The 19,323-nt window shown below is 39.4% G+C and overlaps 1 protein-coding gene across 3 annotated transcripts in view; it reads left to right on the top strand.

The window, feature by feature from the left end:
- Positions 1-19,323, top strand: part of AASDH (aminoadipate-semialdehyde dehydrogenase) — a 35,363-nt gene that overhangs the window by 3,422 nt on the left and 12,618 nt on the right. For 2 of the 3 annotated variants that reach the window (XM_007471265.1, XM_007471266.1), the window contains 2 exons: positions 2,724-3,049; positions 12,260-12,452. In XM_007471265.1, the coding sequence (XP_007471327.1) occupies positions 2,724-3,049; positions 12,260-12,452 (519 nt within the window). The remainder of the gene's footprint in view (positions 1-2,723; positions 3,050-12,259; positions 12,453-19,323) is intronic. The other variant, XM_007471267.1, reaches the window with a different exon arrangement.

The raw sequence follows: 19,323 nt of genomic DNA, 5'->3' as shown, positions 1-19,323 counted from the left end.
TTTCCAAAGTTGTTTTTATAGTAGGAAACTCTTATCATACATGATACTTTTATCTTGGTGTATTTATGGCAACTTACAGTGGTCAGCAACATTAAAAAACTATATCCAAGCTTAGATTTTGAAAAAGAGATTGGAACTTAAACCAGACCTTTCTGGAAAGCTAAATTTATTATTATTTTTTTATTTTTAAGTGACTGCCAACCAGAGATCTAGCCAAGAAACACTGCTTTAGGGGCAAGAATTGGTATTATATGTTAAGCAGGGTACCCCATGTTTCATTATTATTTCTTCATTTCTTGTTTATAAAATATTGTTTTACCATGGAGAAAATATTATAGAAACTATATTCAATTTAGCCTATTATTACCCATTACCTATATGAACCATTTTATATTGGGGGTAACTTAAATGAATTTTACCTATTTGTGTATATGTGTGTGCATCTGTATCTGTAATATATAGCAGTAAGACAATTCAAAAGCTTCAGATATTATATGGAGGACTTCCTAGAGAATAATGGGTATTAGAGTAAGGCCTCCAGGAAGAGACAATAAAATATTAATTTGGTTAATAAATATTTTCTAAGTACACATATATCAGTGTCTGGCCACAGTTTTCTCTTCTGTTCCTCACATTGGTTATTTGTTGATAAGTTAGAAGGACTAAAATGAGGATGTGATATTCATTTTTTTTAACAACCTTGGTGAAAGTTGTATAGACAAGGTGGGTGGGTGGGAGAATTAATTGTCAATATCAAGTGATTCTTCATAACTGCATATAGGAAGGAGTTGAGTACATAGCAGCAAACCCCACAGAAAGTACCTTGCTTCCTGTTCCATGATTTTGATGATGGTGTAAGTGTTCTTCCTTCACTTAACACAGGATCAATCAGTGTATTTATTGAGCATCTACTGTATGCCCATGATCCACTAGAGTAGTGGTTTTCAGCTGGCCATGATTTTACCTGCCAGGAAACATTCTGCAATGTCTGGAGATATTTTTTATTGTCATGATGGAAAGGGGGTGCCACTGGCTTCTATTGGGTAGAGGCCAGGGTTGCTGCTAAAAACCCTACAATGCATAAGACAGTCCCCACAAAGATTTAACTGTTCCAGAATGTCAGTGGTGTTTAGATTGAGAAACTCTGCACTAGAGACAGTGTGTTTGGGAGGCCATTGGTATGTGAAAGCAGTCTAAGATATGATTCTTGCCCCCCAGTTGCTTATATAGTTGGAGAGAAAAGGTTAGTACTTCCAAGGTCTGCATAGTGTGATATTGCCCTAAGTGAAATATACGTAGCCCAGTAGAGATAGGACAGTTTTAATGGAGGAGGATAGTTTTTGAGCTAGGTCTTAAGAATATGTGGGCCTTAATTTTTTTTACATTACAGGATATACCACACCTTACACCTAAAACCACAACACAAACACAAACAGAAAACTCCTGGTCCTGGGTTGTGATCTTTTCCTCTCATTTAAATTGATTTCTTTACTGTGAAAACTTGTTATGCTTCATTAAGCTGCTGCTTATCAACCTAAAAAGATATACTCAAAGGAAACTTCTGTATTAATCTATTTCCATCTACCAAGTAACTGAGCCAGAAACTCAGCAATCTTCTCAAGCTCACTCTCTATCCAGAAAGTCATCAAGTCCTATTGATTCTTTCTTCATAGACCCTTTCTGTCTACTTCTGCTGCAACAGACCATTCAGGCCCATGTAGCATATCTGAATTGTTATGAAAGGTTCATTAAAGGCTCTCATTTATCAGAGTCTTGCATATCAGTCTCTCCTTGACAAGCAAAGTCTAGTCTGTGCTACTGCCACTTTCAGTTGGATCCCATCACAGGTTAAGGTCTAAACTCCTTGGTGTTGAGAATACAGTTATTAAGGATTAGCATCTCATCTCCTATCAACAGCACTACTTATCTTCTCCATCTTCCCCAATTCTGCAGCTTATTGGAATGCTTACTGTTCTCCATAATACCAGCTTTGTCAGGTCAGATACTGTGTATTGACTTGTTTGTTTAAAGTACCCCTCTTTATTTGGAGAATAGCTACTTATAACACACAAATATTACATATGAAGAATCAATCTCTGACCTTCCAGGCAAGTTAAGTTCAGCCTTCTCTGTTCTCATTCATGTTTTTTTTTTTTTGATTGCCTGATTTTGGCTGTGCCACGGTATGTGGGATCTTAGTTCCCGGACCACGGATCGAACCTGTGCCCCCTGCAGTGGAAGCATGGCGTCTTAACCACTGGATCGCCAGGGAAATCCCCTGTTCTCATTCACATTTAAAGCATATTTCATTATCACACCACATTGCACTGCAGTTGTGTGTTTTTATGTCTCTATTTTAAAGATGAGTTTGAAAGTAAGCACCACACTTTACTCTTGGAGATTTCTCATTTATCTTTTTATTCTTGGATATATAGCAAGTACAGTTGACCCTTGAACAACTCAGGGGTTAGGGGCACTGACTTCTGCGCATTGGAAAATTCGCCTATAACTTTACAGTTGTCCTTGGTACCCGCATCTGCAGATTCAACCAACCTCGGATATAAGTGGACCTGCGCAATTCAAACCCATGTTCAAAAGTCAGTTGTAGTTAAAAAAAAAAAAAAGCTATGTTGAATGAATAAATGAATACTTAATATTCTATATAAAAGAGAATGTGTTTTAACATATTAATGTTGTAAAACTTGGTTCCCCATTTAACATAGAAATTCAGATCTTCCTGTGAAACATTATTGAACTGTGATACGTTTACAGTAGAACATAACGACCTAGTACTCTTCAGACTTCACTGGAAAAATGTTGAGGTGAGCTTGATGCTAAATAATAGCATAAGAAGAGAGACATATGAAAAAGAAAAAATGACAAAGAGCGTGAATTCTGAGAACAGCAGTGAAGAAAAGTCAGAAGAGCACATGGATGTGAGGCTAAAGCATTGCTTGGCCTATGTTCTTCATACATCAGGCACCACGGGGATACCTAAGATTGTCAGAGTCCCTCATGCATGTATAGTGCCAAACATCCAGCACTTCCGGTAAGTTTTATCCTTAGAATCCTTCTTCAGAACTTGTATTTTAAAGGGAAAAATGAATTTTGAAATACCTGTTCTTTATAACTCTTGTTCCTAAATTGACAGTCTTAAGTACTTGGGTCTCTTATTTCAGCTATATCTGAACTTTAGCTCTCTTTAGCAGAGTAGGGCTTTACCTGTTTGATCCAGACCTGGAGCCAAACAACAATCAAATGATATGGCTGGAAGCTTTGCTTCCAGTAAGAAGAGAGGAAACATATTCCTGGCAGAGGTACCTACAGAGGTATGGGAGAAAGAAGGAGTTTGGCTTACTAGAGTGTACTGGGCAGAGCTGAAGAGTGGGAGGGTAGGAGTCATATGACCTGAGGGGGCAGGCACCTGGTGTGCTCTGTTGGAGAAGTTTGAACTTAATCCAAGGAACCGTTAAAAAAATTTTGCATTTCATTAAGTTTACTCTTGTAGCATCGTTGAGTTGGTTTCACTGTTATGGGAAATGAGAAATCTCTATAAAGTTGAGATTCTCAACTTTTGAAGAAAGGAGGAAATAGAGGAGGAAGGGAACCAGAGGCTTAGAAAATCAGAGGAGGAAACAGAAATAGAAATGGAAACCTCATGGGACACATCTGTAATTTTATGTCATTATAAGTTTTATGTAATTAAAAATTTTTTAGCAACCACGTTTAAAAAGTAAAAAGTGGGGACTTCTCTGGTGGCGCAGTGATTAAGAATCCGCCTGCCAATGCAGGAGACATGGGTTCGATCCCTGGTCTGGGAAGATCCCACATGCCGCGGAGCAACTAAGCCTGTGTGCCACAACTACGAGCCTGCGCAGTAGGGCTTTACCTGTTTGATCCAGACCTGGAGCCAAACAACAATCAAATGATATGGCTGGAAGCTTTGCTTCCAGTAAGAAGAGAGGAAACATATTCCTGGCAGAGGTACCTACAGAGGTATGGGAGAAAGAAGGAGTTTGGCTTACTAGAGTGTACTGGGCAGAGCTGAAGAGTGGGAGGGTAGGAGTCATATGACCTGAGGGGGCAGGCACCTGGTGTGCTCTGTTGGAGAAGTTTGAACTTAATCCAAGGAACCGTTAAAAAAATTTTGCATTTCATTAAGTTTACTCTTGTAGCATCGTTGAGTTGGTTTCACTGTTATGGGAAATGAGAAATCTCTATAAAGTTGAGATTCTCAACTTTTGAAGAAAGGAGGAAATAGAGGAGGAAGGGAACCAGAGGCTTAGAAAATCAGAGGAGGAAACAGAAATAGAAATGGAAACCTCATGGGACACATCTGTAATTTTATGTCATTATAAGTTTTATGTAATTAAAAATTTTTTAGCAACCACGTTTAAAAAGTAAAAAGTGGGGACTTCTCTGGTGGCGCAGTGATTAAGAATCCGCCTGCCAATGCAGGAGACATGGGTTCGATCCCTGGTCTGGGAAGATCCCACATGCCGCGGAGCAACTAAGCCTGTGTGCCACAACTACTGAGCCTGCGCTCTAGAGCTCTCAAGCCACAACTACCGAGCCTGCGTGCCTAGAGCCTGTGCTCTGCAACAAGAGAAGCCATCGCAATGAGAAGCCCGCACACCGCAACAAAGAGTAGCCCCCGCTCACCACAGCTAGAGAAAGCCCGTGTGTAGCAATGAAGACCCACTGCAGCCAAAAATAAATAAATTAATTTAAAAAAAGTAAAAAGTGAAATTAATTTTAATAATGCATCTTATTCAGTATACCCCAAATATTTTAAAATGTAATCAATATAAAAATTTAGTGAGGTACTTTACATTTTTTTTTTAAAATTTTTGGCTGCGTTGGGTCTTCATTGCTGCACAAGGGCTTTCTCTAGTTGCAGCGGGTGGGGGCTACTCTTTGTTGCCGTGAGCGGGCTTCTCATTGCAGTGGCTTCTCTTGTTGCAGAACGTGCAGGCTCAGTACTTGTGGCTCGTGGGCTCTAGAGTGCAGGCTCAGTAGTTGTGGCGCATGGGCTTGGTTGCTCTGCAGCATGTGGGATCTTCCTGGATCAGGGATCGAACTGGTGTCGACTGCATTGGCGGCAGTTTCTTAACAACTGTGCCACCAGGGAAGTCCTACATTCTTTTTTATATACTAATTATTTTCAAAATCTAGCACGTATTTTATACTTAAACATCTCTATGTGGACCAGTCACATTGTTAGTGCTCAATAGGCACATGTATCTAGTGGCTACCATATTGGATGCCCAGGTCTAGAAGGAAGGAATGGTTAAATGCTGCAGAGGTATCTGTTGTAATTGGCAATCTGTTTTTCTTTGGTTTTGTCTTGTTTTTAATATTTATTTAATTTATTTATTTAAATTTTTGGCTGCGTTGGGTCTTAGTTGTGGCATGCACAATCTTCATTGTGGCATGTGAGATCTTTTGTTGTGGCGCATGGGCTCTTCATGTGGCTTCTCTCGAGTTTTGGTGTACAGGTTTTCTCTCTCTAGTTGTGGTGTGTGGGCTTCTCTCTAGTTGAAGTGCGCAGGCTTAGTTCCCTGACCAGAGATTGGACCCGCATCCCCTGCATTAGAAGGTGGATTCTTTAACATTGGACCACCAGGGAAGTCCTGACAATCTGGTCTTTAATGACTTCACTTCTAATTCCCAGGGCTGAAGACAGTACAGGCTGGAGATAAGAGAATGAGAGATAAGGAAATGGAGACAACAAAAGTAAAGTGTTATCTTCTAGAAACTAGTTTTAGTAGAAGAGAAAGGATTCTGGGAGGGTGTAGCTTTTTTGTCTTTGTTTTTAGATGGGAGAGACTTGTAGGCTGAGCATAAAGACCTGGTAGAGAGGATTGGTTAGAAAAATCAAGTGGTAGGAATATGGTAAAGGAGTAAGATACTTTGAGATGGGAGGAGATGATATTTAAAATACTCTCTGTTCTTTAGAGAGCCTTAAAAGGATAAGAGGGATAATAAGTTACATAAATTCTTTATGTAATAAGGAATGTTAGAGGAAGTTGATGGATTGTAACTTTAGAAAGAAATAGGATGCAATGTCCTATGCTATCATTATGGGAAGTGAGGTGGGGATGGGGATACAGGCAACCTGAAGAGAGTGGAGCCGATTTGGAATCTAGGAGAGGTGGGAGAGACAGCTGACTAAGAGGCACCGGGCCTAACAGGCAGGAATTTTCTGTAAGGTGAGAGCAAATATGTGCTCAGTGAGGGATGAGGGGCTAATTTGTGAGTAGAGTGTACAGATTTCTTGATAGCTATTTTGTGCTTGAACTTAATGAAATCTATTTGCTTATTAAACCCTTTTTGGTTTACTTTTAGGTTCACAAGTAAGCAAAGTGCTAAATAATTGGATTCTGAAAGACGAAATGTTCAGATATCCAATTTAGAAATTGAAACAGTGATGTTAAATTTTCTATTTAATTTGGACTTAAATCACCAAGCTAGGGAGTACCAAATTTCAGCTGACTCCCCAAATATTATCAGAATAACCTGATAGTAAGATAAAGCTGAGTTTATTGCTTACATTGGTAGGAGAGAATGCTGCCTACCTCCAAGAGTATGATGGTCTCAGAGGGAGAAGGGCAGGATCTGATTTACTGAGACTTTGAAGTAAGGTAGATCTTTCTTTTTTTTTAAATTAAGTAATTTATTTATTTTTGGCTGCATTGAGTCTTCGTTGCTGTGCACGGGCTTTCTCTAGTTGCAGCGAAGCAGGGGCTGCTCTTCTTTGTGGTGCGTGGGCTTCTCATTGTGGTGGCTTCTTTTGTTGCAGAGCACGGACTCTAGGCTCGTGGCCTTCAGTAGCTGTGGCTCGTGGGCTTCAGTAGTTGTGGCTTGTGGGCTTCAGTAGTTGTGGCACGCAGGCTCTAGAGCACAGGCTCAGTAGTTGTGGTGCACGGGCTTAGTTGCTCCACAGCATGTGGGATCTTCCCGGACCAGGGCTCGAACCCGTGTCCCCCGCATTGGCAGGCGGATTCTTTATTTATGTATTTATTTTATTTATTTTTGTCTGTGTTGGGTCTTCGTTGCTGCGCGAAGGCTTTCTCTAGTTGCGACGAAGGGGGGCTACTCTTAGTTTCGGTTTGTGGGCTTCTCATTGCGGTGGCTTCTCTTGTTGCGGAGCATGGGCTGTAGGTGCGTGGGCTTCAGTAGTTGTGGCCCGCGGGCTCTAGAGCACAGGCTCAGTAGTTGTGGTGCACGGGCTTAGTTGCTCCACAGCATGTGGGATCTTCCCGGACCAGGGCTCGAACCCGTGTCCCCCGCATTGGCAGGCGGATTCTTTATTTATGTATTTATTTTATTTATTTTTGTCTGTGTTGGGTCTTCGTTGCTGCGCGAAGGCTTTCTCTAGTTGCGACGAAGGGGGGCTACTCTTAGTTTCGGTTTGTGGGCTTCTCATTGCGGTGGCTTCTCTTGTTGCGGAGCATGGGCTGTAGGTGCGTGGGCTTCAGTAGTTGTGGCCCGCGGGCTCTAGAGCACAGGCTCAGTAGTTGTGGTGCACGGGCTTAGTTGTTCCGCGGCATGTGGGATCTTCCTGGACCAGGGATCAAACCTGTGTCCCCTGCATTGGCAGGCAGATTCTTAACCACTGCACCACCAGGGAAGTCCCTGGCAGGTGGATTCTTAACCATTGCACCACCAGGGAGGTCCCTAGATCTTTCAATACAGGGGCTTAATTTAAGGATTGGGTAAGGTTTGTGATATAATAATGATGGATTGGTGGAAATAGCAAAGGAACTTTTGAGAAAAGAGGTTCAGAGAATCTTGGGTTGTAAACTGTTTTTGATGCTTTTGTTAAAGAAATGATTTGGTTTTCATTAATGAACAGTAAAGTTATATGTAACTTCTGTTTTCTTGGTTTAGAGTCTCCTAGAATAATAAAACTGTGCTAATGAAGACAATGTAAATAGTAAGTCCTATTAATATAGGCAGTAAACTCAGTAAACTGTGAGGGTAAACCTTTTTTGTTTTGTTTTTTTAGCTGTGACAGTACTACTCTCTGAAAGCAGATTATGGGACTTTGATTTGCTGTTTGTCTTTTGCTTTATTGTTTTATAAGAACATGTGAGAAGAATTGTGTTGTTTATGCCCACAGGCATTTTTACAAAGACAGATATGGTATATTCTGTAGTGATAACATGGAATTGAACTTCCCTTAAAATATTTACTAATCTTTCTAGATTATGCCAGAAAAAAAAGAAAAAAAAGCTGAATAGCTGTGCATCAAATATATAGTCTTTAGTTGTATAAGCATTTGTGAGCTTTTAGGTGTTTTTTTTTTGTGGTACGTGGGCCTCTCACTGTTGTGGTCTCTCCTGTTGTGGAGCACAGACTCCAGACGCGCAGGCTCAGCGGCCATGGCTCACGGGCCCAGCCGCTCCATGGCATGTGGGATCTTCCCGGACCAGGGCATGAACCCGTGTCCCCTGCATCAGCAGGCGGACTCTCAACCACTGAGCCACCAGGGAAGCGCTGTGAGCTTTTAGTTTATAAGGAACTATTTTGTTTTTTGTGCACAATTACCTATTTTGATTGCAGAGTCAGAAATGAAATGGAAATTTAAAACTCCTTTTGTTTCAGTCGAACAAGAAAAGTAGCTCAGTGAAGTTAAAAAAAAAAAGTAAAAAAAAGTAGAACTTTTCTATTATTTTATTGGGGCTTTTTTTTTTTAAGCCCCCTTTTACTTCTGGAGCTTGATGACTTAATATAGTACTCTGAAGGAATGCCCAGCAAAACTTATCCTTTTTATATATTTGTTTAGATTATTTATCTTGTTAAATATATTTTTGTAATCATATCTTAAAGAGAACTACATGGACTTCCCTGGTAGCGCAGTGGTTTAAACTCCACCTGCCAATTCAGGGGACATGGGTTCGAGCCCTGGTCCGGGAAGGTCCCACATGCTGCGCAGCAACTAAGCCCGTGCACCACAACTACTGAGCCTGCGCTCTAGAGCGCACGAGCCAAAACTGCTGAAGCCCTTTTACCTCAAGCCCGTGCTCCGCAACAAGAGAAGCCACCGCAATGAGAAGCCCGCGCACTACAACAGGGAGTAGCCTGCTCACTGCAACTAGAGAAAGCCCGTGTGCAGCAACAAAGACTCAACGCAGCCAAAAAAAAAAAAGAACTATAGTTATTTTTCTTGCTGAATTCTCTTCTCAGTTGACCTTCTTAAAATAAATTGTTGAACGGACATCTTTTCTAATATTACATATCTTGAATATTCTGTTGAAATTAAAACAGGAACATACAGTTGTAAAGCCTTTTAAAAATGGTATTTAAGTACTGGGTTTTTTTAGTTGACATTTATGACTTTGTACAAGTTACTTAACCTCCCTGAATTTCCTTTTCCTCCATTTTTAAATGGTGGTAATAACCATATCTGCAACATAGGGTGGTTGGGAAAATGAGAAACAATAAGTTAGATATACAGCACCTAAGCCTCAGAAGTAGTAAGCTCAACAAATATTTGTTCCATTCTATCTCTTTTCTTCTTTAAAATCTGTCTCTTTTAACTTTTCCTATACTGGATACTTCTTAAGCTACGTTCTTTAACTTCCAGATTCTCCATGAATGCTTAACTTTGTTCACAGAATTGAAACAAAAAAAATGATTTTCAGGGCTCAAGCATTATGGAAAGCCTGTTACATGTTCTCCCCTGAATTCTAACTAGGAAACCAGGCAATATTTGTGAAGAATAAGTCCATTAAAACTTGAAGTTTGAGTGTAGCTTTTATCGTACATTGATTTTTTTTTTTAGCTTACCTGAGACACAAATATATAATTAGATTAAATTATAATCAGATTTAGGGCTTCCCTGGTGGCACAGTGGTTAAGAATCCGCCTGCCAGTGCAGGGAACATGGGTTTGAACCCTGATCCGTGAAGATCCCATGTGCCATGGAGCAACTAAGCCCGTGCGCCACAGCTACTGAGCCTGCACTCTAGAGCCTGCGTGCCACAACTACTGAGCCTGCATGCCACAACTACTGAAGCCCGTGTGCCTAGAGCCCGTGCTCCACAACAAGAGAAGCCACCGCAATGAGAAGCCCGTGCACCGCAATGAAGAGTAGCCCCCACTTGCCACAACTAGAGAAAGCAGCACAGCAGTGAAGACACAACGCAGTCAAAAATAAATAAAATAGGGGGAAGAAATGATCTTTTACAGTGGAGGAGGCATTCACATCTTTGAGGAGGCTTGGTTAATGTGTAATGCAGATGCACGCTGCACAGTTGGAAATGAGGTAGGGGAGACCCAAAAAGACACAGGGTTTTATGTTTAAATTTTCTTGTCCCGCCTTAAAACGTAAATTTTATTTCATCACTTTTTACCCTCTTAGGGTTCTTTTTGGCTGGGTCTGAGAATTAGATTGACAAAAGAAAGGTCAACGGAAGAAAAGCATGCATTTAAGTATAACAAGTTTTATGTGACACAGGATCCTTCATAAGGAATGACCCAAAGAGATGACAAGACTATATTAGGTTAAACAAAGAGGCAATTGTGGAAAAGTGACTAAACTGTGTGGGGAGGCTAAAGGAAGTTAAGAATTATTTTAACCAAGTCTGTTTTGTATAGAGTTCTCTTGCTTTCAGCGTCTCATCCTTGATATTAACAACATTACTTTCCTTCTGGTATAGGGAGGACATCTTTCATGTGGGAATTTCATCTGCCTTTATGAAAAGCAGGAAGGTCAAAGTGTTTTTGTTTTGCTGTTTTTCAAGTGCCTTTAACTCAAAATGGTCAATATACCAGAGCTGCATATTTTGGGATAGCATGTTCTGAACTCCATCATTAAATGCTTAAAGTTGGGGCTTATCTACCTAACTTAGTAGGGGAAAGGGAGGGGAAGCAAGGCTTCTATGGGAAATACAAATTGGTTTCTTTAGGAAAGACAAAAGCAGATAAGAAACTTTGTGGTAATGTTGGCCTATGCGTATGAGGGTAGTTTCATCATGTCATCAGGGCCATAAAACTCCCCAGTAGAGGGGGTTTATGGTAGGTTTACTCTTGATGTACTTTTGGGAGTAAAAGTCACCCTTTAGATGGAATTTATGGTAGTCTCATTCCCCAGAAGTTTCTGCTATCAATCAGATAAGGGAAGCTCCAGGAAGGCTTCTTTCTGCATCTGTTGAATCCAGAATGTCTTCAGCTTAAAATAATCTTCATACCAACCCTGGGGTTCCAAGTGGGTGCCCACAGTACCATACTTGAAGATATTTTGAAGTTAAGGTGATCCCTGCTTTTAGATAGAATGAGTTTTGTGTCTTTAAATTGAAGAGTGTTATACGCTCATCGCTGACCATCCGTGCTCTATAATACCCTTATCACATATATTCTGTTCTGCTCTTTGTTGAGTTACTGAGAGAAAATGCCAAATAGTGGGAAAAGGGAGTCAGAGGTCTCTATTAATCATCATTCAATAAGTAGTATAGAATAAGTCAAGATTCTACCTGAAAAACAGAACTGGGAGTATATATCAGAGATCTATTACAAGGAATTGGCTTACACTTGTGGGGCTGGTAAGCAAGACTGAAGTCCATTGGGTAGACAATTAGGGGTGATAGTGAACAGACTGGAACCCCATGGGCATGCACTTGTACACAGGCAAGTCAGGAAAGAGGATCCAGGGGAAAGGGGGAGTAATTGCTGAACTAGCTAATTGCTGATCCAGCTGCTGTTTGGAGTCTCTTCAGAGAAGGCCTAAACACTTTCTTAAAGGCCTTCCAACTGAGTAAATCCAGCCAACGCAGGATAACCTCTCTCTTGATTAAAGTCAGCTTATCAGGGACTTTAATCATATCTACAAAATCCCTTCACAGCAGCACCTAAGCTAGTGTTTGATTGAATAAATGGGAGAAGGTATGTGTGCTATCAAATGACAGCTGTCTGCCTTCTGTCCTCCAACTGTCTAGAGAGAATATCCCTTGTCTTCTACCCTAACGGGAAACACACTATCAATAGAAAGGGAATTCTGAGGACTGTAATTCAGTCCAGTCAAGTTGACATATGATAAAATACGTCATGGTAAAAAGTGGCTTTGCTTTAAATGGCTTTTAATCCTTACATTTATAAAGAAGAGTTCTAGAATTAATAGCACCGTTTTGGTTAATCTAAGAGAAAAAAAAAATCTGGCCAACATCTGGAAACTTAATGGTTATAAATACTTCTTTAGGATATGTGTTTACTAAATGTTAGGCATTTCTCATAATTACATTCTGTTTTGCCTTAGGGTGCTTTTTGAGATCACTCAGGAAGATGTTTTGTTTCTGGCTTCACCTCTGACCTTTGATCCTTCTGTTGTGGAAATATTTGTTGCTCTATCAAGTGGTGCCTCTTTGCTTATTGTACCAACTTCTGTCAAAGTGCTCCCATCAAAATTAGCTGCTGTTCTCTTTTCCCATCACAGAGTGACTATTTTACAGGTACATTTTAGTAGCAAATGAAATGTTTTGTTTTTAATTATTCAATATTTTAAGTGTGTTAGAGAATATTTTATATTCCTGTAGCTCTTTACAATGGATTAATGATAATCTAGTTAGATTATCAAGGGCTGTCTTCCTGATGATGTCGTTTGTTTGAGAATGAAAAAAATCAGTTAATTCTGTCTAGAAAATTCTTTTACTATGCACTTTGTACATACTATAATAACTAAAGGAACTTTTACTCATATCCGTTGGGATATGCCTCTCTTGTCTTAAAGTTTTGAGTTTGTGTTTCCCACTAAAAGCTGCTTTAAGTAAGTTAAATTATAATTGACTTAGAAATTTAGATTTTCTGATTTTTACATCGGTATGTTTTATATTAACCTAAAAAATGTATTTATTAAGTTTGGCATTTTTGAAGATTTAAAAAATATATATGTGAAAGTATGTGACTTGTACTCTAGCCTTAAGATATAACATTGCAAGTGGTTAATGAAACTAGAGAGAATTAATAAAATTATATGCATATCATGATAAATGAAAAAATTTTTAAATGAGACTTGAGAGGATGTTAAATTTCTTCCCAGAGACAAAATTTGATGCTGACTTTCTTTTTAGGAAATGTGTTTTTCATCCTATTAAAAAAACCATTATATATGAATGAGTGTAGCAATGCAGTTTTGCTAGGTATCAGTGGTATAAATTCTCATCTGTTGGTGAATCATTCTATGAATCTGGGCAAGATTTTAATAATACAACTTTTAAGGGCTTCCCTGGTGGTGCAGTGGTTGAGAGTTCGCCTGCCGATGCAGGGGACATGGGTTTGTGCCCTGGTCTGGGAGGATCCCACATGCTGTGGAGCGGCTAGGCCCGTGAGCCATGGCCACTGAGCCTGCATGTCCGGTGCCTGTGCTCCGCAACGGGAGAGGCCACGACAGTGAGAGGCCCGCGTACCGCAAAAAAAAAAAAAAAAAAAAAAAAAAAAAAAAAAAATAATACAACTTTTATTTTCCTGTAAAATTCAAGGAGCATAATTTTTCAGGGAATATTTGCTAAGTACCTTAATAGTGTCTTATACCTCTTTAAATCTGAACCCCTTGCTTAATGTTAAAACACAATCTCAGATAAATTTACTTTAGCACTGTTTTTTTTTAACTTTTCTGGGATCATAGATCCTTCTGAGAAATGGATACACATTTACTAACTCTGTTCCCAAAATACAGCAAATTTTGCATATAGTTTCGTTGTGATTTTATATAACTCACAATACATATTTACTTGGAATATTATGAGCAGATCACATTTGACGTGGTTTGAGTAAGGAAGAAGCACAAAAGCTGACAGGCTAACCTTTCTTTTCTATAAGACACATGTCTTATAGTGAATTTTAGCTTTAGTTTATTATCAGCATTCACCTTTTCCCTCCAGAGTCAATTTCTTACCAAATAATATGTAAGTCATCACGGAGATACATATATATATATATATATATATATTTTTTTTTTTTTTTTTGTGGTACGCGGGCCTCTCACTGTTGTGGCCTCTCCTGTTGCGGAGCACAGGCTCTGGATGCGCAGGCCCTGCGGCTATGGCTCACGGGCCCAGCCGCTCCGCAGCATGTGGGATCTTCCCGGACCGGGGCACGAACCCGTGTCCCCTGCATCGGCAGGTGGACTCTCAACCATGCGCCACCAGGGAAGCCCTATATATATATTTTTAAGAGCTCCTTGTACAGATTTTATTTACAAATAACCTTGACCAAACCTAATTGGATATTAAGCAAGGATCTTAAAAGCTCTCAAAGAGAATACATGCTACTAAAGTTTTGAACATTGGAAAAAATAGAATATCTTGAAAAAGGCCCCAAAGTGAGATGGACTAAGCTTTTGAGGAAATTAAGAACCTCTTTATCTCAGGAGTAAGAGTTTTCTCTGGTGAAGAAAGGGCCAGTATTTGGTTTCTTACAAACCTAAAGTATATTTGGGAATTTTTTGCATACTCTGGGTAACAAAGTTATATTATTTAAACTTGATGCCTTTTAAAAGTGAAACCTTTTAGTTAGAGCAAAATCTTAGGTTGCTATCTACCAAAGTGTCAACATAAGTGTTTTTCATTTTTACATAAATTTTTACTTAAGCAATCTGGAAGAAAACTATAACATTTTCTATCACTTTTTTCTGTTATTTGCTAAGTCCTGTTTCCCTATGCCTAAGATGATTTGGTAGCAAAGGATGTTGAGTTGTCCTGTGCCAATAAATTGATCATTTTCAGTTTATGAGTATCTGAAAAGTGTTACTATGCTTTACCTTGCTGAATATTCATAGTTGTGCATTCATTTGTAGAGTTCAAAGTTGAAATTATCCTTAACACTAGAAATTAGGCCAGAATGTTTCAGATTTGCTTTACTGAAAATGGAGAGCAGGACCATTCAGTCGTCATTTTGACAAGAGATTTTCCTTATGATAAAAGTCTTGGGGGCTTCCTTGGTGGTGCAGTGGTTAAGAATCTGCCTGCCAATTCAAGGGACATGGGTTCGAGCCCTGGCCCGGGAAGATCCCACATGCTGCGGAGCAACTAAGCCTGTGTGCCACAACTACTGAGCCTGCGCTCAAGAGCCCGCAAGTGACAATTACCAAGCCCACGTGCCACAACTACAGAAGCCTGTGCGCCTACAGTCCATGCTCCACAACAAGAGAAACCACGACAATGAGAAGCCCATGCACCACAACGAAGAGTAGCCCCTGCTCACCGCAAGTAGAGAAAGCCCACGCACAGCAGTGATGACCCAACACAGCCAAAAATAAAAACAAATAAATAAATAAATAAATTTGTTAAAAAAAAAAACCCAAAAAACTCTTGGTGGAACAGTTAAGAGCTTGATTTAGGATCATTTCAGGATAAATAGGGTGACCACTGTAATTTATTACTAAAAACTTGGAATCCTGAGAGTGAATGAAAGCACTAAATTCCCAGACAGTAATCTGGAACAATAAGTACATACTGGGATATAGGGTCATCCTACTACTTAAATATTTTGACAAGCCATGACCTTAAATAATCTCCCCAAATTAAAATTCAGGTTGTCCTTTTAGCTTTTATTGAAAGAAGCCATTTTATAATCTTCATTCACGTAACCTCTGGCTATAGCCAAGTGAGGAGATTGGCAGATATTCTTCCCAAAAAGCAACTATAAAGCTGGACAAAATTGACAAAAATAACCATTTCAACACTTTAGAAATCAACTAAAGGCATATAACTATCTGAAATATGGTGTTTTTTGTTTGTTTTTGTTTTATTTTATTTTTTTTTAACAGAAATATGTTTATGTTTTTAAAAACTGCTGATTTTTGCTTTAGAAAAAGGAATCTGGCATTCTAGCCAGCAAGAAGGGCCTACAGCTCCAATAGCCTGAGGTTGCTATGGTGAGGAGGGCAAGCACATTCCTGACTGACCTTGAGGCTATGTGCATGAACATAAGAGACACAGAAGAGCCCATGGAAAATAAAAGCTGGATCACACTTGAAAATGACATAACTTTGAATGAGCTCCCCTATCCACACACAGATCCATCTATACAGACAATCTGTCCAGTCACCGTTGACATCTGAGCTATGCAGACATGAGGCGACGCTTAGGAAGTAAGACTTAAAAATGAAAACAAGAATATGTATTTTGGGACTTCCCTGGTGGTCCAGTGGTAAAGAATCCGCCTTACAATGCTGGGGACACAGGTTCGATCCCTGGTCAGGGAACTAAGATCTCACATGCCGCGGGACAACTAAGCCCGCGTGCCACAACTGGTGAGCTCGTGCACTTCAACTAGAGAACCTGCGTGCTGCAAACCACAGAGCCCACGCACTCTGGAGCCTGCGCGCCACAACTAGAGAGAGAAAAACCCTCACGCCAAAACTAGAGAGAAGCCCGCATGCTGCAACGAAAGATCCCGTGTGCTGTAACTAAGACCTGATGCAGCCAAAAAAAAAAGAATATGTATTTTAGGGAGTTCCTGGCGGTCCAGTGGTTAGGATTCCAAGCTCTCACTGCCAAGGGCCAAAAAAAGAAGAATTTAATTAATTTATTTTTTGGCCATACCATGCAGCTTGTGGGATCTTAGTTCCCCCACCAGGGATTGAGCCTGGGCCATGGCAGTGAAGGTGCTGAGTCTTAACTACCAGATCGCCAGGGAGTTCCCAAATACCTATTTTAAAAGCCAACTGAGCAGTGACATCAGTGACCATACGGAGGAGATGATTCACATTTAGCCCAGGCAAGTTACAAACAAAAAAGTAAACAAGCAAATAAAAAACCAGCAACAAAACATTTCATAACGATAAAATGGTCAGTACATCAAGAAGTACATTGTTGGGACTTCCCTGGTGGTGCAGTGGTTAGGACTCTGTGCTCCCAATGCAGGGGACCCGAGTTCGATCCCCGGTCAGGGAACTAGATCCCAGGTGCATGCTGCAACTGAGAGTTCTCATGTCACAACTAAGGAGTCCGTCTGCCGCAACTAAGGAGCCGGCAAGCAGCAACTAAGGAGCCTGCCTCCTGCAACTAAGACTTGGTGCAAAATTAATTAATTAATTTTTTAAAAAGAAGTATATTGTTATATCAAGAACATGATATCTGCTTGAAAATAGAGGTTCCAAATACATGAAGCAAAAATGGACAGAACTGAAAGGAGAAATAGATGACTCAATGGTTTGAAATTTTAGTACCCTACTTTCAGTAGTAATTCATTGAAAAACTAGACAGAAATCAGTGTGCATGTAATAAAGAAGACTTGAATAACATTATCAACCAAATTCCATATGTAGAGCACTCCATCCACCAAATGCAGAGTATACATTTCCTAGGATAGGTCATATGCTAGGCTACAAAATAAGTCTCAGGAAATGTAAAATGTGTTGATGAAAAATTAGTCAATCTGAGAAAGAAACAAAGAATGTTCTTTGAGCCAAACTGAGGATTATAACCCGAGGGACAGTCTTTCAGAAAGATCTGAGGACCCTTCTGCCTGTTAGAAGTCAAAGCACAGTTATATACATTTTCGAGACAAAGAGTTATACATCAAAGTGACATATTGATAGTTTACATAGTCTAGAACTGCACATATAAGGCGAGTAGTGGGTCACAGGATTAAGAAAGGAATGTTATCTTCTAAGGAATTACCTTGTTGGTATGAGGAGAAATTTGCTTTTTACGATGTAGCAGGTATTTCTGTGTCTTCTAAGGTGGTCTGGTTAATGTATAATGCAGATGCACATTGCACCGTCAAGCAAGAGTAGTGGGGCCCAAATGGGCAGAGAGAGAATTTTATGTTAAAAAAATTGTTTTTGTCCTGCCTTAAAAATAATTTTATTTCATCAAATGTGACTAAGTGGGATTTGTCCCAGGAATGCACATTTGCTTTAACATCCAAAAATCCACTGATGCTATATACTAGATAAAGAATAATGAACAAAAAGCATGTAATTATGTCAGCAGATGCAGAAAAATTATTTGGCAAATCCAATGCCAATGATAAAAAAAGTCAACAAACTAGGAATAGAAGGGAACTTCCCCAAAATGATAAAGGATGTCTACAAAAAGACTACAGCTAACATTATAATTGGATAAAAGACTGAATGCTTTCACTCTAAGATTGGGAACAAGGCAAGGATGTTTGCTTTTTCACTTCTCTTCAACATTATTCTGGTTGTTCTAGCCAGTGCAATAAAGCAAAAAGGAAGAAAGAAATTAAGCACCCACACTGGACAGGAAAAAGTAAAACTATTTGCAGACGACATGGGGGAACTACTAGAACTAATAAACAAGTTCAGCAAGGTTGGAGGGTATAAGATCAATATGGAAAATCAACTATATTTCTACATTATAGAAAAAAAAGCCCAAAAATGAAATTAAGAAAATAATTATATTCACAATAGCATCAAAAATAATAAAATAGGAATAAATTTAAAGAAGAGCAAGGCCTGTACGATGAAAACTATAGACCATTTTTGATAGAAATTGAAGAGCTAAATAAATGAAGAGACATTTCATGTTTATGGATTGGACGTCTCAATATTGTCAAGATTGCAGTTCTCCCTATAAATTAAACCCAGTCCCTATCAAAATCCTGATGGACTTCTTTGGGGGAGAAATTGACAAGCTGATCCTAAATTTTATATGGAAATTCAAAAGCTAGTCCTGATCCATACAATAGAATAAAAAGTCCTATGGTCTGAGTGTTTGTGTCCCCCAAGAATTCATATGGGGCCTTTGGGACTGCTTAGGTCATGAGGGTGAAGCCCTCATGAATGGGATTTAGTGCCCTTGTAAAAAAGACCCCACAGGCTTCCTATCCCCTTCCACCATGTGAGGACACAGCAAGAAGTCTAACCTGGAAGAGAACTTTCACCAGAACCGGACCATGCTGGCACCCTGGTCTTGGACTTCTATCCTCCAAGAACTGTGAGAAGTAAACTTCTGTTGTTTATAACCTACCCAGTCTACAGTATTTCATTATAGCAGCCTGAACAGACTAAGACAAAAACGAATGAATTATTGATATATACAACATGAATCACAAAGTATTTTCACTGAACATAGAGTAAAAGATGCTAGGTCAAAACAGAATACATGTTGTATGATTCCATTTTTATAAAATTCTAGAAAATGTCAGCTGATCATCAGTGACAAAAAATAGATCAGTGGTTGTCTGGAGGAGAGGTCCAGTTGGAGAGAAGAATTACAGTGTTACATAGGTGATTTTAGGGTTGAAGGATATGTTCATTATCTGGATTGTGGTGATGGTTTCACCGATAATATATCTCAAAATTTGTATTGTACACTTTAAATATGTATAGTTTATTGTATGTCAATTATATTA

The sequence above is a fragment of the Lipotes vexillifer genome, unplaced genomic scaffold, assembly GCF_000442215.2.
Source record: "Lipotes vexillifer unplaced genomic scaffold, Lipotes_vexillifer_v1.1 scaffold1191, whole genome shotgun sequence".
Taxonomy (NCBI): domain Eukaryota; kingdom Metazoa; phylum Chordata; class Mammalia; order Artiodactyla; family Lipotidae; genus Lipotes; species Lipotes vexillifer.
Note: the sequence above shows the minus strand (reverse complement) of the source record. Positions and strands in the feature narration are given on the sequence as shown.